This window comes from Chlorocebus sabaeus, chromosome 11, assembly GCF_047675955.1.
Source record: "Chlorocebus sabaeus isolate Y175 chromosome 11, mChlSab1.0.hap1, whole genome shotgun sequence".
Classification (NCBI taxonomy): Eukaryota; Metazoa; Chordata; class Mammalia; order Primates; family Cercopithecidae; genus Chlorocebus; species Chlorocebus sabaeus.
In genome coordinates, this window is record NC_132914.1 from 39,604,163 (window position 1) to 39,630,181 (window position 26,019).

The 26,019-nt window shown below is 42.3% G+C and overlaps 1 protein-coding gene across 3 annotated transcripts in view; it reads right to left on the bottom strand.

The window, feature by feature from the left end:
* The window catches only part of GXYLT1 (glucoside xylosyltransferase 1), a 61,951-nt gene extending 39,856 nt beyond the window's left edge, over positions 1–22,095 (bottom strand). Inside the window, exons 1-2 of one of the 3 annotated variants that reach the window (XM_008002900.3) lie at positions 21,646–22,095; positions 3,121–3,213 (exon numbers count right to left, since the gene is read on the bottom strand). In XM_008002900.3, coding sequence (XP_008001091.1) covers positions 3,121–3,213; positions 21,646–21,866 — 314 coding nt within the window. In that variant the 5' untranslated portion in view covers positions 21,867–22,095. The remainder of the gene's footprint in view (positions 1–3,120; positions 3,214–21,645) is intronic. The other 2 variants (XM_008002899.3, XM_008002901.3) reach the window with 2 other exon arrangements.
* Positions 22,096–26,019: the final 3,924 nt, after the last annotated feature.

Sequence of the window (26,019 nt, forward strand, 5' to 3'; positions counted from 1 at the left end):
ATGGTGAAACCCCGTCTCTACAAAAAACAGCCGGGCGCAGTGGCAGGTGCCTATAGTCCCAGCTCAGGAGACTGAGGCAGGAGAATTGCTTGAGCCCAGAAAGCAGTGGTTGCAGTGAGCCAAGATCATGCCATTGCACTCCAGCCTGGGAGACAGTGAAATCCTGTCTCAAGGAAAAAAAAAAAAATTCAAGATTAGTCTCCACCAGAATCACAAGTATGTAAAAGCATATGATGTATATGAATGATGAAAACACAAGATGTATATGAATGATGAAAACACTTGTAATAGAAGTTGAGGCAGTTTTTTTTTTTTATTATTTTATATTCACTGTATAATAAATTAATCGGGAGAATATGATCCCCCAGGTAAGATTTGATCTAAGTTATACAAATAATTCAAGTTGGGAAAGTAAGGTACCCAACTAAGGGCCCCCTGGTGCCAGGCAGAATGTGACATCAAAAGGGGGATTCCAAAGAAGCTTTACCAGTATTAAAGTAGATACTGAGATGGAGGGCAAGAATGATTTGGCAGTTGTATGGCATTTGGGCTTGTATGCATATTTGAAACAGGGTGATTAAATGTGAGGGAATCCTTAGTTCTAAATAAGAAACTAAGTTTGAGAGTTTACAAAATTATATGACACAAAATATTTACTTTTTTGTGTGTAATAGCATGATATAATGGATGCAACGTTACGGGTAGAAAGTATAACAGAGAAAAGGCATATAATTTCTGAAGTCTCAAATTTAGGTTACAGGCACAAGGTTTACAACATTATGTATCCATCCACATATAATTTATTCCATGGAATACTTGGGAGCATTAGAAAAATGAGTAAGAGGAGCCAAAACAAAAGGAATGGTAAGCAGAGAGTCCAGGATTCTGACTAGGTAAATTTCCCTGGGACATTCCTGCAGTCAATAAGGAGGAAAGACTATTATTACTCACCCTGTAATTTACAAAAAGGTCTGGGTTGTATAAATCAGAGTATGCTGAAGTTTTCAAGTTTACCCAGCTTTGAGCTAGTGGAATTATGTGGCAAGGCAAAGTGGCTCTTGTCAATACTATATTCATTTGCAAATATTCATAAGAATGAAAACATAAAAAGCTTCAATTATCTAAAATTACAACCAAACTGAAAGGTTAGATTATCTTTAAAAGTTAATTTTTAAAAATTGGAATATTATCACTTGGCTCATATTATAATTTCAATCACCCAATCTCTTCCACAGCAACAGGATATAATTAAACTATCTGATTTGAACCTATTCCCTTCCAGCTCTTCATGGGATGCACACTGTATTGAGAATGCAAGAATTTACAAATATGTACAATTAATAGATATTTAAAATGCAGTTCTTACAGAGAGTAGAATGGTGGTCACCAGGCACTGGAGGTGAAGGGGTGGGAGAGAGTAGGTGATGGAAAGATGTTGACCAAAGAATACAACACAAACTTCCAGTCAGAAAGAATAAGTTCTCAAGATCTACTGCACAGCAAGGTGACTACAGATAATTATGTTTATTTCAAAACTGCTAAGAGAACAGGTTTCAAATGTGCCCATTATAAAAAGATAAATATGTAAGATGATAAATATGTTAATGAGCTTGATATAATCAGTCCACAATGTATACAGACACCAAAACATTGCTTTATGCCCCATAAATTCCTACAATTATTGTCAATTAAAAATAAATTTTTTAATTAAGAGTTTTTAAAAATGAAGTTCTTCCTATCTGAAACACTTCACCTACTGTCCTTGAAATTAGCTAATTTCCAGATCATTATCTAGTCACTACCTCCAGGAAGTCTTCCCTGATGCCTTAAGATGACTCATCACAGCAACAACTTGTCACACTGTATTGTAATTTCAGGTTTACTAGTGTGAAACTCCCACCAGAATGTAAACTCCATCCTCCAGAAGGATGGAACCACGTTAACCTGACCCAAAAGTCTGGTGCTTACCACCTAGCACAGCATGTTGCAAATATAATGAGAATTAATATTTATTTTATTTGTTTTTTTGAGACAGGGTCTTGCTCTGGGCTGAAGTGCAGTGGCATGATCACAGTTCACTGCAATCTCAACCTCCAGGGCTCAAGCAATCCTCCCACCTGAGCCCACATGCCAACATGCCTGGCTAATTTTTAAAATTAAAAAAAAAATTTTTTAAATTTTAGAGACAGGGTCTTGCTTTTGTTGCCTGGGTGGTCTTGAACTCCTGGGTTCAAGCAATACTCCCACCTCAGTCTCCCAAAATGCTGAGATTACAGGCATGAGCCACCATACCCAGCCTAGACTATTTAAATGAATCATAAAGATGCAGTAAAAGTAGATACTCTTCAAATAAATTTTACTCTTGGGAAGAGCATTTCAACCCTTTGTCCCACTCCCCTCTGCCACTGTATCAAGGAGACAGTCTGAGAGTCACTGCCTTATCCTATTCTTATCAATACTTGTTTCTTTCACTGAAGATAAGAGCAGGAAAGGACCTAAGAGGTCAGGCAACCCAATACCTTCATTATCCAGAGAAGCAAATAAAGCTAAACTAGTCAGTAACTTAAAAGGTCAATAAATATTAAAGGAAGTAGTAGCCAGAAGCTGCTCCTCCGTTTGCTCCTCCATTAAATACTTATCTTTATCCTCCTATTCCCCAATATTCAACCTCTCTACTAATAACTAATATAATCCTTCTCCAGTTCTCCCTATCCACTACAGTATACCAGCTTTAATTTAGATATGTGCCTTATATATATTATTTATATCATATATAATTATATATTATAGATGGTAATATATAGATCTGTAAACATCAGTAGAAGCCTATTTTTATCCCAGTTCATCATTTTAACAACTGTTTCCAAAAGTTAGATCATAAATTTTCTTAAGAACAGTGGCTTATCTTAACATCTAAGAAAATTTAAAGCATTTATACACAGTATGTACTAAAAAATAGTGATAACTACAAAATGGGAAAAATGGAAAACCCAATCAGAAAATAAATTATTTGTATAATATCATAAGAAACATTTTTACATCCTATTACAGTCAAAGGTTTTATTATCAACTATCTAACCTTACCTACACTGATCTACCAATTAAATATTAAGTGCCTACCTAAAAGCCGCTTCCCAAAAGCAGTTCATTCCACAAACATCAGAGGGCAGCATCCAATAGGGATTCCAGTAACACAGAGAGAAATCTTTACACCTAACAGAGTAAGACAGAAATAAGAGTCCTATGTGAGTATTTTGGTTTGGAACTAACAAGGAATTTACTCAGTAACACGGTCACTTACCGTTCTATTTTAAAGCAAATAAAATTGAAAATCCAAATTGCTATGATAAAGATTTTGGAAAACTGATTTCTCCCTTACTTAGGGCACCATTATTTTAAATAGAACTTTATAACCTTGAAGGTAAACTATACTATAGATTGGGAAAGAGTTTTTCCATCGGAAATTCTCCTGATATATTAAAATCCCCTCCTCAGATAACACAGATAAATATATCTTCTAAAATTTTCTTCATAGGCTACACATATACCCCTAGAACAAAATCCCTTTGGGACAAACAAAATATTTCCTTATCCTCAAACATAATAAAAATGCCACAAATGCTAGCAGAAAGGGAAAAGATCTTTAAATACTTTTAAATTAATCCTCAACCCAAACTACTTGTATGGTGTTTCAAACCGAAAAAGAAATCATAATGGCCAAGATGTATACGAAAATGGTCAACATCACTAATCATCAGGGAAATGCACATTAAAACCGCAATGAGATAACATCTCACTCAGTTAAAACGGTTATTATCAAAAAGGCAAAAAACAATAAATCCTGGCAAAGACAGAAAAGGAAACACTCATACACTGACAGTAGGAACATAAATTACAACCACTATAAATAAACAGTGTAGAGATTCCTCAAAAAACTGAAAATAGAACTACCATGATCCAGCAACCCCACTGCTCTGTGTATGTATATATACATACATATTCACACATGCATACACACATACATAGATGGGCACAGTGGCTCCCATCTATAATCCCAGCACTTTGGGAGGCTGAGGTAGGTGGATTGCTTGAGGCTGGAGTTCAAGACTAGCCTGGTCAACATAACAAGACCTCGTCTCTAAAAATAAAAAATTAGCTGGACATGGTGGCATTTACCTGTAAGTTCCAGCTACTCGGGAGGCTGAGGTGGGAGGATGGCATGAGCCCAGGAGTTTGATGTTGCAATAAGCTGTGATTGTGCTACTTCACTCCAACCTGGCTGAACAGAGCAAGACTCTGTCTCGAACAAAAAAAAAAACAAAAAAACTTGAACTGCCCTCCCCTCAAAAAAACCCGGAAATCATGCTGATATTCACAGCCTAGTATCACTATCTACATTATCTCGGTTCCACATTATACAAGCTAAAATGGAGGATCAAGTCTGGTCTTTCTTGTTAGGTTGCATGTTGGAGCCAAAAAGGAAAAAAGAAAACACCTTATATTACAAAAAAATTGTTTTTCATCATGATTTATTTTCAAAATAATAGTCTAAAAGTCACTGGGCACTAAAGTACGTATGAAGTCAGGGTGAGTCACTAAACTGGGCCACTTCATTATCTCATCACTATGCAGCTTTGTTTTCTCTCACTATGAATTCAATTATGAGTTACTATGCTTATATCAAATGGCCTACGAAATTTCTGATTTGCAAAAATCTGATCACATCTCTCACAAATGGCAACAGTCTAAGGCAGAGGTTCTCAGCTCTGGTAGAGGGTGCCACACAAGACCTATTAAATCAGAATCTAGAAACGGTCTGGCACCGGTGGTTTTTAAAATGCCGCCTAAGTAATTCTGTATACTACTGCATAAAGAACAAGGTTGGAATTTCTTAACAGAAAAAAGTTACATTTTAACTGTTTTCCTGTAAAGGAACACCATTTTCTAGCATAGCACAAAAGGCTACATATCTTCATTTAAAAGGCTGAACCAGAAAGAGAAGAAAATGTGTACATATCAGTAAAACTTATGACTTGATTAGAAAATCTGTGTTTGTACCCTCTCAAGCATGGCTATGTATTTTCTTAAGTCTTTGATTTCATACCACATAGTCAGACTCAGTGATGGTAATAACAACGAACACAGAGTTCTTTTCAGATTCAGGCACTTTCACACCCATTTAGACTCACAAGAAACGTTTTAAGGTAGATACATACAATCTCCGTCTTTCAGACACTGACGATATCACAGCTTTATTTCAACAAATCCACAATTTATTTACAATCAACACCTAATGTGTACCTTGTTCTAAGAAGATAACTAATCAGGTTATTCCATATCCCCTGTCAAACTCTACAACAGTGAAAAATGGAAATGGAAATCTCAAAGACAAATTCAATTTTTCTATAAAATTAATTAAAATTACATATATTTAACAATACCATTTGCAGCCTCAACTTGTACTTTAAGTTACAAATCAGTTATGTGTTGTTTTCCAAACCTGCCTGGTCCTCAGGTCACTTGTCAAAAATACAGATATAGGATCCTATCCCATATCCAGTTAATCAAGCCTCCCCCAGAGAAGTGGCCTAAGAAGCTCAATTTTTCAGCAATATCCCCAGATAAGTCTTAAAATCAGACCTGAATGAGAAACGCTACATCAAGGGATATCTAGAGTAAACTTGAAATTTTTTATCAAAATACTGATAATAACTTCTCTTATGATAATCCTGTTTATTTACTACAACTTAAGAAGGATTAAATTTTGAAAATTTGTGTTTCTATGAATACTTCAATCAATATAGGTTATTAAGTACCATTTAGAAAATTTTTTAAAGCCTATGAAAGTAATTACCCACCACTATTAACATTTTCGTATCTTTACTACCCCATATTTCAAAAATATCTTCCTACAAATATTTGACTAGAAAAGTTAATATGCACGTTGCCAACATGCAGAAGTTGCTGAAACTACTTGATCTTCGTTAGTCTCAAGAAACCATGTGAGCTAGACAGCACACCTCAAACTCCCTGTTCTCAGGTAATATCCACCAGGGAGCTTCTAACTCAAAGGACCCTCTTGCAGTATTACAATTAAACTGTACTTCGGGGCAATGTTGTGCTTTTTTTTAAGTTGATGCAAGATGACAAAGCCACAGACATGAGAATTAAATTCAACAAGACCAACACATTGAACAACTCAGTAATGAGTTTAAATTTTGTGAAGCTTTGAGCCACACCAAGAGCCCTATACTTTTGCTAATATCAAACTGAGAGATGACAATGTGCTAGCAGCCCCCACACTCAGCACCTCCTCGCCACCGCATCTAATCTGGCAGCGCTTGAGGAGCCCTTCAGCCCGCCACTGCATTGCGGGAGCCCCCCTCTGGGCTGGCCGAGGCTAGAGCCGGCTCCCTCCACTTGCGCGGGGGTGTGGGGACAGGGACAGGCGCAGGCGCAGGCGGGAACCGTGCTCACAGGCCAATGTGAGTTCTGACCTGCGCAAGCTCGGTGGGCCCCACACTCAGAGCGCCTGGCCCGCACCACCAGCCCAGGGCAGTGAGGGGCTTAGCACCTGGGCCAGCAGCTGCAGAGGGTGTGCCAGGTCCCCCAGCAGTGCCAGCCTGCTGGCGCTGCACTCGAATTCTCGCCGGGCCTCAGCTGCCTCCCCATGGGACAGGGCTCAGGACCTACAGCCCACCATGTCGGAGCCCTGCCTCCGCAGTGAGCTCCCAGCAGCCCCAGAGCCCATGAGGGGTACCACCCCCTGCTCCATGGCACCTGGACCCATCAACCGCCCAAGGGCTGAGGAGCATAGGCCTGGCTGGGGACTGGTGGGCAGCTCCGCCTGCAGCCCCAGTGCGGGATCCACTAGGTGAAGCCACCTGGGCTCCTGAATCTAGTGGGTACTTAGAGCACTTTTATGTCTAGCTAGAGGATTGTAAATGCACCAATCAGCACTCTGTGTCTAGCTCAGGGATTACAAAGGCAACAATCAGCACACTATCAAAACCCTCGGTCAGCTCTCTGTAAAATGGACCAATCAGCAGGATGTGGGTGGGGTCAGATAAGGGAATAAAAGAAGGCTGCCGGGGCCAGCCAGCAGCAACTCCTCTTCCACACTGTGGAAGCTTTGTTCTTTCACTCTTTAAAATAAATCTTGCTGCTGTTCGCTGTTTGGGTCCATGCCGCCTCTATGAGCTATAACACAGCGAAGGTCTGCAGTTTCACTCCTGAAGCCAGCGAGACCACGAACTCGCCATAGTTAGTGATGTAACCGTACCTGAACATCACTAAGCCTCTTCCCCCAGGGACCAGTGCCCAATTAGCAGAACTAGTGGCACCTACCCGAGCCTTAGAACTGGGAAAGGAAAAAAGAATAAATGTGTATACAGACAGCAAGTATGGTTATCTAAACTACATGCCCATGCTGCAATATGGAAAGAAAGGGAATTCCTAACCTCCAGGAACCCCCATTAAATACCACAAGGAAATCATGGAGTTACTGCGTGCAGTGCAAAACCCAAAGAAGGTGACAGTCTTATACTGCCAAAGCCATCAAAAAGGGGAAAGAGAAAGGAGAACAGCAGCATACACGGCTGGCAGAGGCAGGGAAAGACCAGCAGAAAGGAAAGAGAGAAAGAGACAGGAAGTCAGAGAAAGAGAGAGGAAGAACAGGAGAGACAAAGAGAAGGAGACAGAGGAAGAGACAGACAGTCAAAGAAAGACAGAGTCAGAAAAAGAGAGACAAAGAAGTCAAAGAAGAAGAAAGAGATGGAAGTAGTAAAGAAACAACAGTGTACCCTATTCCTTCAAAAACCCCAACTGATCATAGTAACTTTCGAGTCACCCAAACAGCTCCATTCAGACGGCTTGTCTGCTTCTCAGGGCCCCACAATATCATCACCTCCTCCCTGCTTAACAAATAGTCCAGGTTTTGTAATGGCAAACATACTCCCTGCATGACTATTCACCCTTGGACCCCCTGCAGCAGTGTCCCCACCACTAGTGAATGCCTTCTTATCCCCTCTTTCAATCACTCTCTCGAAAGTTCCTAGTAGATACAAAATGTTTTTTTCTCCAATAGGAAAACAGAACACAGGGAGCCACTCAGTTTGCTCCCAACACCCCTTTCCAGCCACTCACCAGAGCTACCTTGGCAAGTACTCTAGGAGGACGGCAAAATGAAAATAACAAACTCACACACCTTTTTAACATACATAACCAGTTCTATCTACCCAGCCAAGGTATATTCTTATGTGGAACATCGACCTATATCTGCCTCCCCACTAACTGGACAGGCACCTGCACTTTAGTCTTTCTAAGTCCCAACATTAATATTGCCCCGGGAAATCACACCTTATCAGTACCCCTCAAAGCTTAAGTCCGTCAGCACAGCCATACAACTAGTACCCCTACTTATAGGGTTAGGAATGGCTACTGCTACAGGAACTGGGATAGCTGGTTTATCTACTTCATTATCGTACTACCACACTCAAAGGATTTCTCAAACAGTTTGCAAGAAATAACGACATCTATCCTTGTTTTACAATCTCAAACAGACTCTTTAGCAGCAGTGACTCTCCAAAACTGCTGAGGGCTAGACCTCCTCACTGCTGAGAAAGGAGGACTCTGCACCTTCTTAGGGGAAGAGTGTTGTTTTTATACTAACCAGTCAGGGATAGCTTAAGATGCTGCCTGGTGTTAACAGGAAAAGGCTTCTGAAATCAGACAACGCCTTTCAAATTCTTATACCAATCTCTGGAGTTAGGCAACATGGCTTCTTCCCTTTCTAGGTCCCGTGGCAGCCATCTTGCTGTTACTCACCTTTGGGCCCTGTATCTTTAACCTTCTTGTCAAATTTGTTTCTTCTAAAATCAAGGTCATCAAGCTACACAGATGGTCTTACAAATGGAACCCCAAATGAGCGCAACAACTTCCACCGAGGACCCCTGGACCGACCCACTGGCACTTTCACTGGCCTAGAGAGCTCCCCTCTGGGGGACACTACAACTGCAGGGTCCCTTCATTGCACCTATCCAGCAAGAAGTAACTAGAGTGGTCATCGGCCAAATTCCCAACAGCAGTTGGGGTGTCCTCTTTAGAGGAGGGATTGAGAGGTGACTATGTGCCAGCAGCCTTCACTCTCGGCACCTCCTCGGCCTTGGCATCCACTCTGGCAGCACTTGAGGAGCCCTTCAGCACGCCACTGCACTGTGGGAGCCCCTCTCTGAGCCGGCGAGGCCAGAGCCGGCTCCCTCTGCTTGCGGAGAGGTGTGGAGTGAGAGGCGCAGGTGCAAAGTGGGGCTGCACACAGTGCTCACAGGCCAGCGCAAGTTCTGGCAGGTGCGGGCTCCGTGGGCCCCACACTGGGAGCGGCCAGCTGGCCAGCGCCGCCGGCGCAGGGCGGTGAGGTGCTTAGCACCTGGGCCGGCAGCTGCAGAGGGTGCGCCAGGTCCCCCAGCACTGCCAGACTGCCGGCGCCCTGCTCGCATTCTCGCTGGGCCTCAGCTGCCTCCTCGCGGGGCAGGGCTCAGGGCCTACAGTCTGCCATGTCCAAGCTCTGCCTCTACAGTGGGCTCCCGCGCAGCCCGAGCCTCCCTGACGGGCACTGCCACCTGCTCCATGGCGCCTGGTCCCATCGACCGCCCAAGGGCTGATGAGTGCAGGCGTGGCTCAGGATTGGTGGGCAGCTCCGCCTGCAGCCCCAGTGCGGGAACCACTAGGTGAAGCCACCTGGGCTCCTGAGTCTAGTGGGGACTTGAAGAACTTTTATGTCTAGCTAGAGGATTGTAAATGCACCAATCAGCACTCTGTGTCTAGCTCAGGGATTGTAAACGCACCAATCAGCACCCTGTCAAAACGGTCCAATCAGCTCTCTGTAAAATGGACCAATCAGCAGGATGTGGGTGGGGTCAAATAAGGAAACAAAAGCAGGCTGCCCAAGCCAGCCAGTGGCAACCAGCTCAGGTCCTCTTCCACACTGTGGAAGCTTTGTTCTTTCACTCTTTACAATAAATCTTGCTGCTGCTCACTCTTTGGGTCCACGCCACCTCTATGAGCTGTAACACTCACCGCGAAGGTCTGCAGCTTCACTCCTGAAGTCAACGAGACCACGAACCCACCAGAAGGAAGAAACTGTGGACACATCTGAACATCTGAAGGAACAAACTCTAGACTACCATCTTCAAGAGCTGTAACACCGCGAGGGTCCACGGCTTCATTCTTGAAGTCAGCGAGACCAAGAACCCACTAATTCCGGACACAGAACTAGGTGCCAAGATGATCACACATCTGACACTTCTATTAAGAAGTAGGATCTGCTGGGCACAGCGGTTCATGCCTCTAATCCCAGCACTTTGGGAGGCCAAGGTAGGCAGATCACTTGAGGTCAGGAGTTAGAGAATGCCCTGGCCAACATGGTGAAGCCCCATCTCTACTAAAAAAATCAGTCAGGTGTGGTGGTGGTTGCCTGTAATCCCAGCAACTCAGGAGGCTGAGGCAGGAGAATCGCTTGAACCCAGGAGGCGGAGGTTGCAGTAAACCAAGATCGTGCCATTGCACTCCAGCCTGGGCGACAGAGCAAGACTCTGTCTCAAAAAAAAAAAAAAAAAAAAAAAGTAGGATCTAACTCCCCTTATCCAGAATCTAAGTGGGCTCTGGGCTCTGTGATTGCTTTGACAAATAGAATACTGAATATAATACTGTGCCAATGTTCAGGCCCTTGCCTTAAGACTTCTACATCCTATTTCTTGGAACACTCTTTGAACCTGATCTTTAGATTGTAAGAAGCCCAAGGCACATGGAAAAGCCACTTGAGAGAATGCAGATCAACAGCCTCCACTAAGCTCCTAGTCAAAAGCCAGCATCAACTGCTAGCCATGTAATAGGGCCACAATGCCACACTATTCTGATCTACCAACCTACTGGTTCCTCCCCAACTCACAGAAGACTAGCATCTGGTTCACAGTCCTTGTCTCAGTACCAAATCCTACTTTCCTCTAACCATTCATTTGGTAAATCAATAAATTTTCTACTGAATGGCTACCTCTACAGGCCAAACACTGGCAACACAATAGTGAGTAAAATGGACATGGATCATACTGTCTAGTGAGGAACAACAGAATGTCATCTCACATACTGCAATGTGGGAGACCTAACCAACACCCAGGTTACACAATTGTTTAACTCCAGTAACTCTTACCTCCTTTTCCCTTCAGCCAGGCACAGTGGCTCACACCTGTAATCTCAGCACTTTAGGAGGCCGAGGTGGGTGGATCGCCTGAGCCCAGGAGTTCAAGACCAGCCTGGGCAACATGGCGAAACTCCATCTCTACAAAGAATAAAAAAAAAAATTAGCCGGGCATGGTGGTGTGTGCCTGTAGTCCCAGTTACTTGGGAGGCTGAGTTGGGAGGATAGTTTGAGCCCAGGAGTTTGAGGCTGCAGTGATTGTGATCATGCCAACGCACACCAGGTCTGGGTGACACAGACCCTCTCTGACAAAAAAAGAGAGAGAGAAGTAAAAACTGGCAAATCCTGGACCTTGTCATCACCTGAAACTGCAATCCAATACCTCATCTCAGACTAGTCTCTGATCTAATAATTATGGTTCTTTTTTCTTAGACAGGGTTTTGCTCTGTCCCTCAGGGTGGAGTGCAGTGGTACAAATACAGCTTACTACAGCCTCAATCTCCTGGGCTCAAGCCATCCTCCTGCCTCAGTCCCCAAGTATCTAGGACTATAAGCATGTGCCAACACGCCTGGCTAATTTTTTAGAAATTTTTTGTAGAGACAAAGTCTCGCTTTGCTGCCTAGGCTTATTATTTATATCCCGTTACATGTGTGGAAATCACTCAGCCCTCCAATCACATGCTTCCTAAGTATAAGCTTCCTCCTTTACCCATTTCCCTCCCTACTCAGACTACGTCATATGGTTCATCCATTCATGTTCCTAAACCTACAACTTGCACCACCTCCTTTCACCATACCTTTTCAGCACAATCTTCAGTTGAAACTGAGCCATTCACTCACATTCTCAGATGAATACTGAAGAACAGTTAATGACATGACTATGCTGATTAGTAGAAATATAAATTAACTGTCTTCCTCTTAGCTAGTCTCATGCCTACTACCAACTCCATACGCATCCCCTTGTTGCCCATCTTCTTCTCAGGGGTCCTTAAAGACCTTCTTGCATCAATTACTCTTTCTCCTTAACTGGCAATCTCTATTTGTGTAGTACACTGTATTACTGTTCAGTTATTCACTCCCCACATTTAACTGTAAAAGGATTATACAACCCTATTCATTACCATGGGCCTTGCCTGCCTGATAGGGGAGGCATATATCCCTGCATCATTTATGGACTTTGACCTTATTCGAGTGACTTGCTTTGGCCAAAGTAATACAAAAAGACATGATTACTGTGGCATCAAAGTAGAAGCTTCACATGGGATTGTGCTGTTCAATCTGGCTTCTTCCTCATCCACTACCATGAGACCAGGCATATCCAATGTATGGACTGCTCCTTCAGCTTGGATCCCAGAATGAGAAGATACATCAAGCAAAGTCATAGCCATAGACATGTAATGTGTGCAAGAAATAAATGCTTGCTATTGTCAACTGCTAAGATGTGTGGGGTTGTTACAAAGCAAAGCAGAATAATGCAAACATAATTCTCTTTTACAGTGTATAATTCAATGGTTTTTAGTATATTCAGAGTTGTGCAACCATGACTCACTAATTAAATTCCTCAGTATATACTCAAGAGAATTGAAAACATGTTCACAGAAAAACTGAGCATGAATGCTCATAGCAGCATCACTCATAATAGCCAAAAAGTATGAAAAAACTCAAATGTCCACCAAATAATGAGCAAAATGTGGTATATCCATACAATGGACTATTATTTGTCCATAAAAAGGAATGAAATACAGTGATACATGTTACAGCGGATAAACCTTGAAACATTATACCAAGAAGAAAGACTCAAAAGGCCACATACTGTGTGATTCCTTTATGTAAAATGCCCCGAATAGGCAAACCTCTACAGACAGAAAATAGATTCGTGGTTGCTTAGGACTGGGGGCTGAGGAGTGCAAGGTGGGAGTTACTGCTAACAGATACAGGGTTTCTTTGGGGGTAATGATTAACTTCACAAAGGTTTAATGCAGTCAAAATTGGATGGGAAAAATCAAGTTACAGGTAAATTTCTTGATCATAATTCAATGTCAAAAACCACACAGTATATAGGAAAGATGTTTTTCTTTCTTTACTGGAAATATAAGAACACATGCACCAGTGAATACATATGCTGCATGGCATTAAAAAAAAATCATAAAACAGTTAGGTACTGCTGTAAGGAGTGAAGTAATTTGTTTACAGTTTCTTAACTCCCAAATATCCATTCTCCCACTTTGAAAAACTGGTTTTGGAGATTAAGATAAAGAGTAGAAACTCACACTGAGAACTTAAAGAGGAGAAACTCACACTGAGAACTTACGACGTATCAGTGGCTTATTAGAAGCAATAAGATAAATTAGCAAAAGCAACTCATCTGAAGACAGCACGTGTACTTTCAGGCCAAAAAGAAAAATTAAAGTTTGAAAATACTGGAAAAGTAAAGGTAGTTATCTAGGTTCTGGCTATTAGTTGCTTAAAACTGTTGAAAGCAGAATACTAAAATCCAACATTCAAAGAGGTAACTCTTAAATAATTTTAATGGGGCAAAGTGTTAATATGAGTTGGTGGATATGTCTTCACTATACCCATACTGACATTCAAAAGCACTGAAGTCCTAAAAGGGAATTTTTTTCACTGTGGATCAAACTGAAATAAAACGTTACTATGGCTCATCCTCAAATTTAACAAGGCATAAAGATTATAGCTTGTCTACAACTGACTAAGGGGTAGCACAAGGTATCTTCGTGGTGATGAAACAATTCTGTATCCTGATTGTGGGGGTGGTTACATATATTTACATGTGATAAAACAACGCTCGGCACAATAACAGTTGTCGAACTTGAAGTTTACTTAAATCCAATTACAAAATGTTTTTTATACATACATACACACACACACACATAAACAAACAAGTCGCCCAGTCTGGAGTGCAGTGGTGCAAACACGGTTCATTGCAGCCTCAACCTCCTGGGCTCAAGCGATCCTCCCATCTCAACCTCTGGAGTAGCTGGGACCACAGGTGCACACCACTATGCCCAATTAATTTTTTGTATTTTTGTTGTTGTTGAGAGAGTGTTTTGCCATGTTGCCAAGGTTGGTCTAGAACTTCTGGATTCAAGCAATCCACCCACCGTGGCCTCCTTGCTAGGATTACAGGTATGAGCCACCGTGCCTGGTTACACTTTTAAGTCAAACTAGAAAAAGTAATTTTCATTTCAAAATGTCCATGATAGGAGGCTTCAGTGAAAACCATGCAAAACTTAAAGGGTCAGTGATACGAGACCAGCCTGACCAACATGGTGAAACCCTGTCTCTACTAAAAGTAGAAAAATTAGGCCAGGTGCAGTGGCTTACACCTATAATCCCAGCATTTTGGGAGGCTGAGGCGGGAGGATCACAAAATCAGGAGATCGAGACCATCCTGCCTAACACGGTAAAAACCCATCTCTACTAAAAACACAAAAAATTAGCCAGGCCTGGTGGCATGCACCTGTACTCCCAGCTACTTGGGAGGCTGAGGCAGGAGAATCGCTTGAACTCGGGAGGTGGAGGTTACAGTGAGCCGAGATCACGCCATTGCACTCCCGCCTGGGCGACAGAGTGTCCATCTTGGAAAAAAAAAAAAAGCGAATTACGAGGTCAAGAGGTCAAGACCATCCTGGCTAACACGGTGAAACCCCATCTCTACTAAAAACACAAAAAATTAGCTGGGCGTGGTAGCGGGCACCAGTACCAGCTACTCGGGAGGCTGAGGCAGGAGAATGGTGTGAACCCAGGAGGCGGAGCTTGCAGTGAGCCAAGATCGTGCCACTGCACTCCAGCCTGGGTGACAGAGCGAGACTCCATCTCAAATTAAAAAAAAAAAAAAAAAAAGTCAGTGACAAATTTAGGCATATTCAGCATAAATACATGACAGTATGAATGAAGTGCTGCTGCAAAGCAGCAATGCAACTTCAAGACATGTATCCCCACCCTGTGACTGTGTAAGAGAAGCAAAGATGCTTACAGACATACTAAAGGAGGCCATTCCCATGATATGCCAAATTACTGTTATTTAATTTTCAACCAAATTGTTTCCAGATCAGGCACGGTGGCTCACACCTGTAATCCCAGCACTTTGGGAGTCCGAGGCAGGCAGATCACCTGAGGTCAGGAGTTCAAGGCCAGCCTGGCCAACATGGGGAAACCCCGTCTCTACTAAAAATAAAAAATTAGCCAGGTATGGTGGCACACGCCTGTAGTCCCAGCTACTCAGGAGGCTGAGGCAGGAGAATCGCTTGAACCTAGGAGGCGGAGGCTGCAGTGAGCCGAGATCACACCACTGCACTCCAGCCTGGGCGACAGAGACTCCGTCTCAAAAAGAAAAAAAGAAAATAAATAGTTTCCAGACAACTTAATTTCTAGCTCCAAGACCTTTTTCTTAAATTTCTAATTTCATTAATCCTCGGCAAGTAGGAAAAGGACTGTTTATATATAAATGACACTGAAACAATTAACCATTTCAAAGAAACAGTTAGCATCACACAATATACCTCCTCTACCCGCCTAGCTTCCCCACAAAGCCAGATTGATTTAAATGTAAAAAAAGGAGGGGAAAAAAAAAAACTGGTAGAAAGCTTTCCCATGCATAACAAAGGTAAAAAAACGATAAAGCAAAAAGTAGCCAATCTAAAAACAAAACGTAAACCTCATACAGTACACACATAATTAATAAAATTTAAGTTTATACCTAGGGGGAAGTACTTTCAATAGGTATGGCATAAAGATAATGATCTTACTGCTTTAAAATAAGATTTTCTAGGCAGGGTATAGTGGTTCATGCCTGCACTTTGGGAGGCCGAGGCAGGCGGATCACCTGAGGTCAGGAGTTCAAGACCAGGCTGGCCAACATGGTGAAATCCCATCTCTATCAAAAAATACAAAAAAAAAAAAAAAAAAAAAAAAGCTGGGCAGATTGGCACACACCTGTAATCCCAGCTACTTGTGAGGCTGAGACAGGAGAATTGGTTGAACCCAGGAGGCGGAGGTTACACTGAGCCGAGATTATGCCACTGCACGCCAGCCCGGGCAACGGAGCGAGACTGTCACAAAAAAAAAAAAAAAGCCAGGTGTGGTGTGCACGCCTGTAGTCACAGCTACTTGGGAAGCTAAGGTGGGAGGATCACCTGGGCCCAGAAGGTCAAGGCTGCAGTGAGCCATGATCTCAGGCCACTGTACTCCACCTTGGATGACAGAGTGAGACCTTGTCTCAGAAATAAAAAATAAGATTTCTAAATCAAAAGTACCTATTATTTTTTCATAAGCCAAGTAAGTTCCCCCCCCAAAAGCACAAAATATTTTAATTACTAGTATTTATTAAATACTATGTGTCAGATTTGCACTAAGCATTTGCTATGGTCTGAATGTTTGTGTCCCCTCAAAATTCATATGTTGAAATCTAATTACCAACATGATGTTACGAGGTAGGGCCTTTTGGTAGGTCATGATTAGGTCATGAGAGCAAAGCCTCCACGAATGGGATTAGTGGGGGGCCCTTATAAAAGGGGTCTGCCTCATGTCTTCTACCATGTGAGAACACAGGGAGAAGGAGCCATCTATGAACCAGGAAATGGGTCCTCATCAGACACTGAACCTGCTGGTGCCTTGACTTGGATTTCTAGTCTCCAGAACCGAAAGAAATAAATTTCTGTAGTTTCTAAGCTCTCTAGTCGATGGTATTTTGTTATAGCAGCCCAAACTAAGATAACACTTCACAAATACGTAACGTAGACACTATGATCCTTCAATGACCTAAAATACAAGGTACAGGGCACTGGTTTTAAGTAAGATGTTTTTGCAATAACAAAGCAGAGATTAAAATAGCTTTAGTAAGTAATTCAACTCTCTTTACTGTTCACTGACTCAACTCTCTTCTTCAAACATAACTGCAGAAAAAAGGGGGGAAATGGGCTGGGCAGGTGGCTCACGCCTGTAATTCCAGGACTTTGGGAAGCTGAGGCAGGCGGATCACAGGTCAGGATTTTGAGACCATCCTGACTAATACGGTGAAACCCCGCCTCTACTAAAAATACAAAAAATTAGCCGGGTGTGGTGGTGGGCGCCTATAGTCCCAGCTACTCAGAGGCTGAGGCAGGAGAATGGCGTGAACCCGGGAGACGGAGCTTGCAGCGAGCCAAGATGGCTCCACTCCAGTCTGGGCGACAAAGAGAGACTCCGCCTCAAAAAAAAAAAAAAAAAAAGGAAAAAGGAAAAAAAAAGAAAAAGAGAAAGAGAAAAAAAAAAAAGGCAGGGGGAACTTCATTAAAAACAGTAGTGTGAAAATAGTGCCCAAACGATTCTCAATTTTTGGTTTTATCACAACAAGCTGGGGCACATATGTAAAATATAAATTCCTGGACCCCACTGCCAGGGCATTTTGATTTAACAGGTCTTAACTGGAGCCCAACGACCAGAATTTTTCCCAGAGGTCAGAAACTGGAAAGAAAAAAAAAAAATCCCAACTTAAAATTTAAATTACCAAAATGATATTTGCTAAAATGTTGTTGCGTCAGGCACCATACTAGGTACTCTACGCCAGCTATTTAATATTTAATTTCAATTCTCACAAACAACTCAATATCATACTCTTCTCTCTGATGAAGAAAACAAGTTCAAGGTCAACAGAGTCAGTAAGTGGCAAAGCTGAAGTCTGTCACTCCAAAACCCTTACTTTCTATTCTTTAAGTTCTCAGTATACAACACTAGGGTTCCCAGGATCCAGCAGAAATGATAAGTCTATGGCCTAACCAGATCTAAAAAAGAAAGTGAGGTAATTACCTCCCTGTGTGACAAGGAGACACATGAGGAGACTCCAAGGGCATGATAGGTCCAGAAATGGTATCACCGAAACATTTAGTAATTTCTTGATTCCCCACTACCAATACTGCTGTATAGCCACACGTAAAATTTTGATAATCAATGTCAGGACTCATCAGTGAAATATGATAATTTAATCACCCTGAGTAACTAAAATGCAAAAAGGAACCAAAATGCAACAAAGTGGTATGAAGTACTGATGTCCGGTAATAACTACTGCTTTCTGTCAAACACCTTAATACAGTCTGTCCACACTGAAGAGCCTGAGTCTCTTCTTGTAGAAGAGCCACTGCCTACCCAGCATTTCTTCTCCTTTGAGGCACCCCTCCTCTCCAACACCAATCATGTTATTCTGTCTGCACCAGGCATGTGCAAGTGACACAGAGTCAACAAATCAGAGCTCCCCATCCCAAGTTAACACTGACTGGTCCACAAACGGGCATGCAATCCAAGCAAGTCCAATGACAGCCTTTTCCTAGGATTTTGTATTTGAGATTAGAGAATAAAACCTGCAAGAATAGAAAAACCCCATGAAGAATGTTATGTCGTTAGTGGAAAGGAGTCCCCATTCCTTAAGGTCCTTTGAGCTGCCCTGCTATCTGCAGTTTTTCCTTCAATTCGAAAACTGTATAAGCCTATAAATATGTTTTGCTTGACATCGTTTTATTGAATTTTACCAAAGACAACTAAGAATTCCATTATAAAGTAAGGTAATCTAATGTACAGCCTGGTGACTATAGTTAACAACCTGTATTGTATATCTAAAATGTGCTGACAGTAGATCTTAAATGCTTTCACCACAAAAAAAAAAAAAAAAAAAAACCCTATGTGAGGTGATGAATGTTTAACTAGCTTAAACATTGTGATCATTTCTCAATGTACATGTATGTCAAACTATCAAGTTGTATGCCTTAACCATATACAATTTCTATTTATCAATTATACCCTAATAAAGCTTTAAAAAAAATAAGTATTATCTACATTTTACAGGTGAGGAAATTAAAACACAGGCAACTGACACAATTTAGGCAAAGTCTCACAGCAACCAGAGCCAGAATACTGAGAACACGGGTTTATCTGACTCCAAGACCTATGTATTTTCTGATTATTAAAATCATGGCTTCAAATAGAATACACTAATGGATAAGAGATTCCACTGAAAAACTGTTCCTTTCATTTTAAAGTTCTTACTTCAAGGACTTGGAAACACTTTTCCAAGTATTTTGTTGCCATGAAATTCTATACTATGAATAGTTTTTATAAGATCTAAACAATGGAACTTAACTGGGCACAAACCTAGATTCCATGTTTAAAATAAGAGAAATAATAGTTATAATCTTTCAAGTAAGATGTTATCAAAAAAGACAAAAATGCAATAATACCTAAGTACTACTGAAAACAGGAAGCTGCTGGCTTGCCCCATAGCCCCACTGCGCACTGAGTCCACTATCTAAATTAGACCCTTATCTCTCTTTACAGAAAGAGCTCTTGTATAACAATCAAAGGATACACGGTTTCTAATCCTCCTCCAATAATGATTTGCTTTGGATCTTGGCCAAATGATTTATACATGAAGATCTTAGGGATTTCTATACCATATCTCATAGTGGCCAAAAAAGTTTTGGTTTTGTTTTGTTTTTTTGGAGACCGGATCTTGCTCTGTCACCCAGGTTGGATTACACTAGTACAATCATAGCTCACTGTAGCCTTGAACTCCTGGGCTCCAGTGATCCTCCCACCTCAGCCTCTCAAAGTGCTGTGATTACAGGTATGAAACACCACATTCAGTTAATTTTTTAAAATTTTTTTATTTTTTGTAGAGATGGGTTGTTGACCAGGCTGGTGTCAAACTCCTGGTCTCCAGCAATCAATCATCCCCACTCGGCCTCCCCAAATTCTGGGATTACAGGTGTGAGCTACCTACCGAGCGTTGCCAAAAGTTGATTTAACTCTACAAGATTTCTTTAAAGATGTCATAAATGACGATATGTAAAATAGAGTCCTGAGGTCTTGGTAATTTGCATGACCTTAATCAAACCATAGGGTAAAACTTGACAATCCAACTTTTCCACCTTGTACCTCTGCCCAAATGGTTTCTTACGCACACAAATGTGGTGACATGTTTTTGTTCATCACATTTTCACAAAGACAGATAGATACACCTTTAGTTCTAACTTAGATGTACACCTCGTTTAAAATAAAGAGTCATGCTACTCAAAGGACCTAAAAAAGTACAGCATTTCAGCTGACTCAATCCTGACACATAAAACTTAACATTTAAGTAATGATTCTATTGGATGTTTATTGAAACTGAGGCTCTTATTTTCAAAAATTTCAAATAATTTTATTAAAGTTAACTGGTCAAGTAAACAAAATTTGTAAATTTTTGTCACAAAATAAAATATCTAAGACCAAGGCACTAAAAATGCAATGCTAGCATCAGTCTAACTTCATTAAATATTTAATTAAAATGTTGCCTCCTTACAATTTTGCCCAATATAATCCATTTTCCATAATTGCAAATGCTTCACAATAAAGTACTAGGCCATAAACAGTTTAGCTTCAACCTGTCATTTTTCACGAGCTCATTCAAGTTTTCAGTGAATGCTTTCTCCCAAGACAGACCACTGAGGGTCCTGATGTAGGAATTACCCTGACTGTAATCAAATCGCAGGGTAAAAACATGACAAGTCCGCTTTCCACGCTGCTACTCTGCCCAAACTTCCCCTTTTCATTCTGGGAATGACCATCGACTCTCAAAATGATGTTAAACAGCCCACGGCTGACCTACACTCCCTCTCCAGACAAATCCTATACTTTTCTGTATCAACGCAGCATCTGCCAAGTCTTGGTAAGGAGCACTTCAGGTCGTTCCCAGAGAGGTGCCCACACATAAGGTGAAAGTGTCCACGTTGCAAGGCAGTGTAAACGTCCAGATTTCAAGCACTCATAATACGTTGACAGAAACATTTTTTTTTCTATTTAAATCTCGTGTCGATTCCTCCCCTCTGGCAGTGATTTCTGCAAATCCACCTAGGTCATTACGTCGCTTTTTAAATACCGATTTGTCAAGAAAGATAGTGTTTCCAAAAGAAAATTTCACAACCCACACAAATGCCATTTCCAAATTTAACCGTGGCTAATACTTAAAAGTGTAAACGTTAACACAGCAAAATCAGCATGAGAGACAAAACACACACACATACACGCACAATCCTTAAACACTGAACTAGGGCGCCAGCCTCATGTTTAAATATCTCAACTTGAACTCCACTGAAACAAGAAGGAATTCTTACTAGCCAGGCAGCAGCAAGGCTTTTGTGAACACTTATTTTCAAAGAATCCTTTTTTTAAAAAGTTGAAAATTAATTTCTAACTGCTTTAAAGGGCGCATGACTGGGTCAAAAGACAAACACAAAAAGTGTGGGACACTCTCAGGCGGGAGCAGCGCTGGTTTAGTCCCGGCCGGAGGGGAAGGAGGGAAATCAGTGAAGGGTCAGAAATCGCAGGAAAGACGCGGGAGGCGCGGCGCCGACCCGCGAGCAGCCCGGGCCAGGCCGAGCTCGCGCCCTGCGCCCGCCGCGTCCCCCACCGGGAACTGCTCGTACCTGCCCGACCCGCCGGGACGCGCTGCGGGGCCCGCGCCGCCCGTGCCTCTCACGGCGCCGCGTCCGCCGCCCGCGAGCCAGGAAGCCACCGCGGCCTGCGGCTTCCCGCCACCGCCACCCGCTCCTTCTTCCAGGGATACGGCGAGCTGACTGAAAGCGTAAAGAAGCGAGCAGAAGCCGCAGGCCAAACACAGCACGACGACGCGCAGGTAGCGCCGCATCGCCCCGGCCGCGCTCCTCAGTCTCCGCCGCCGCCGCGCCCGCCCGGGCGAACTGGAGCTGAGGGAGCGGCACCGCGCAGCCGCGGGCGCAACAAGTTCCTCCCACGCCGCCGCGGCCGCCGCCGCCTTGCACCCGCTCCCTTCCTTCCCTCCCCGCCCACCACCTAGGCGAGCGCAGCCGCGGCGCCCGAGCCGACTGACAACCCGCCCGGAAGCCCGGACGCCGCCTCTGCCGCCGTGCGCCCAAGGGTCAGCCGCAGCGACGCAGCCCCGCCTCTCCCCGGGGCGGGAGGGCTGGACGCGCCGGCGCAGATCGCGTGGGAGGGACGCAGGGCTGGCGCGCCGGGGGCGGAGTGGGCGCGCGGAACGCGGCGCGCTTGCGGGGAAGAGTGAGCGCAGGCTGACGCGCAGGTGACTGGGAGCCCAGTGGGTCTCGACCGCCGAGAGAGGTGGAGCGAAAGCCTCGGCTCTGGAGGCAGTTGACCTAAATTCTAATTATGGTCCTTCCACATGGTGGTTTGTGACACTGGGTAACCTAAATTCTCTGAGCATGTTTCTTCGTCTCTAAAATGGAGCTACTATCCTCATCGTGGGGTGGTTGTAAAGATTAAACTGTTTAACGCACGAAAACCGCCTAGCACTTAGAAGGCACTTGACTAGGCCACTTTCCTCTCCATCCTCCCCCAGCCTGTAAGTTTCTGTGATACTAGAATGTGCACGAGCCATTTTCACTCAGATAAGCTCATTGCTTCGTATGTTTGGTATGCGGACCTTGCCTCCCAGCAGACAGAGAGTTCCTGTACTGCAGGGCTCTTCCCTTTGACCTTTTTGACCTCCCTCACAACTCATTATTTGCGTGTGCAAAACAATTAGTATTCTCCCCACAGAGCTGCTCCTTTCTTCCCCAGTTCTTCTCCCTCTTCTTCAGCTGTTTCCACTACGTTCATTCATTGACCATTTATAAAGCATCACTTGGGCCAAGCGCTGTGTGAGTACCTAGGGGTATAAAGAAGCCTAACTGGAGCGTGGGTGGGACAGCGGATACTTGTAAATAAGCGCAACACAATGATACAGACTTAAGATCCAGGCCCGTAAGGGACACACACAAAGGAACAATCAGTTCTGTCTGCGAGTGTGGTCAAGAGAGACTTCATAGCAAAGGTGCCGCTAGAGTCTTGAGTCGGTTAAGGGAAGTAATTCCAGGCTGAAGGATCAATAAACAGGCTCGTGTGTAGGGAACCGTGAGAAGTTTGATACTACCAGCTAAGTGAATGCAAGAGAGGATATGAGGAGCCGATAAGAGCGTAGAAGGGGCCAGATATTTGAGTGCTTTGTTTAGCACACTTAGGAGTTTGAATTTAATCTGCAAGACACTAGTGAACCATTGAAGGGTTTTTAAATAGGGAAGTAACATGATCACATTTGCATTTTAGAGCAGACTCTGGCTGTAGTGTGGAGGCTGAAACAGCTAGAGTACAGATTGGAGGCAGAAAGCAGCACCAGTGCCAAAAAGTGAGGGAAGGGAGGCTTCAAAATACACACACACACACACAAACACACATTCATAGGGAAAAATCATGCGTTTAACTGCTGAAATTGCATCTGGGGAGTTGACAAGTTTGACCATGAAATACAAGGTGGGGAAATGCTCAATATAGTAGCAGTTTCCATTTGGATCCTTGGCTCCCTATACCAAAAAAGTAGTGGTTCTGTGACCATGAGAAAGTCACTGAACAAATTTAAGGTTCAACTTCCTCCCCTTCTTACTTTACCTGATAAAAAATGAAAATTAGCATGCTATCGAGATGTGTAAAGAGAATGAGAACATACATTTATGCATTCAATAAACATTTATTGAACATATTCTACATGCCAGACAAGGGGCTCGGATGCAGAGTATTCAGAAATAAAGGAGTGTACTGCTCTCAAAGGGAGGACAGGCAAATAAAAACCACAAGAATATTAAATCCTTCCACTACACCTTACACTTCTTAGAGAAATGAAGATAAACTTAACGAAGTACCCAGAATGATAGGAAAAGCATTGATAATAATGAAAATACCTTTTGAGAGAAAGCTGAAGGATATGGTACCAAGAAACTAAAGTAAGGACTGGTACTCAAAAAATATTTAATTTAAAAGATACTAACTGTAACTTATCTATTTCAACAAAGAAACTAAACGTAGTAATAATTAAGAATAACTCCTTCACCCACAGGTGGTTAAAATAATGGAATGGCAAAAAGAGAAGGCAAGCAATTTTCATTTCTGCAACAATTTTATGAAAAGAGCATATCGGGAAGAATAGCCACTCATTTATTGACATCAGGGTACTGGACCATATCATCCCTTTAGGTTCCTTCTAATCCTGTAATTTTCTGTTGAAAAATTATATAAACCATTCCAAAAATAGAAATGATTTTTCTATTATACACCATCTTAACTGGCTATCTTTGAGGAGCTGTGTGCATGCTGGCATCCCGTCTAATTATTAACCGGATTTACACATTGCATTTTGATATTGCTAAAATTAAGTTAATGAAGACGCTTTTAACATATTTGATGTCACAACAGTTAGGTGTTTCTTTCATGTACTGCGTGAAGGTATGTATTCCTAAATCTATTTTTTTCTCTATACCAGTCTCTTAATTCTCTGATAGACTGATATCCAAATTTTTAACCCATGTTGACCTTCATTCATCCTATCAAATAGGTAAATTTAGGTGGAGAAAAAGTAATTTAAGAGTATCAAAATTTGTTGTTTAGGAGATAGAGATCTCCATGATCTGGAAAATTCTCTGATTCAGAATTAAGCCACATCTCAATAATTTTATATTTAAAAGATTAATCTTGATTTTTCGTATAGCTCCTAGTACATCTTGGATATACAATAGGCATTCAATCAATGGGCGTTTTCTTTTTTTCTTTGTCTTTTTTTTTTTTTTTTGAGATGGACTTTTGCTCTGTCTCCAGGCTGGAGTGCAGTGGCGCAATCTCGGCTCACTGCAACCTCTGCCTCCTGGGTTCAAGTGAGTGATTCTCCTGCCTCAGCCTCCCGAGTAGCTGGGACTACAGGCGTGTGCGTGCCATCACGCCCAGCTAATTTTTTGTATTTTTAGTAGAGACGGGGTTTCACCATGTTGGCCAGTATAGCCTCTATCTCTTGACCTCGTGATCCACCCGCCTTGGCCTCCCAAAGTGCTGGGATTACAGGCATGAGCCACTGCGCCGGGCCGCCGTTTTCATTTTGTTTAAATATCTTCTCTAAATCACTCTGGAGCAGATTTGGGGGCCTGCTCAGCATTTTCTTTACACTTCTACCTTAAGTACTTGATTCCTTAAAAAAAAAAAAAAAAAAAAAGACATCTTATGGAGAAAGAGTTAAATTCTACACCTTTTCGGAGTAAAATTCAAAAACTTTTTGCAGGGAAAAAAAAACCTTTTGGCATGACTTCCATTTTATAAAAGGTCTATGCACAATGGAATTTAATCCTTGGCTGGACACAGTGGCTCACACCTGTAATCCCAGTGCTTTGGGAGGAAGAGCTGGGAGGATTGCTTGAGGCCAGGAGATCAAAAACAGCTTGGGTAATATAATGAGACCCCTCTTTCTACAAATAAATAAGTAAATGTTTAATTTAATCTTTATAACATTGCTATGAAGTAGGAGATGTTATTCTATTCTTTTAAATAAACAACGAGCCTGATAGGATAGAGATGTGACCACAGATAGTAAGAAAAACTTAAAAATAAAAAACAACTTCCCCTCAAAAAGCAAACAGCCTGAAATTCAGAGATATTCATTTACCACATGGTTAATAATAAGATCCAAAATTCAAATAGAAATCCTCTAAGATTTCTATTTCTTGTTCTTTTCCATTACACCATGCTATCTCACTAGGAACAAATAAGCACTAAATGGAGTGGTACAAATTCAAATTGAAAGCAAAAAGGGAACCAATGTTATATGAAAATCTTTCAGACTGGTCTTGGAGTCTAAAATAAAATTTACAGTCAGTGAAATATAAGTCAGATTAGTAGCAGAGCACAAAGATTCAGAAACTCAGGCTAAAAGTAAAATTCATTCTCTCCCCTAGTGGTCTTCTAGTGTATTTCCCGATTTTCCACAGTCCAATTCCTAGAGATTTTGTTGG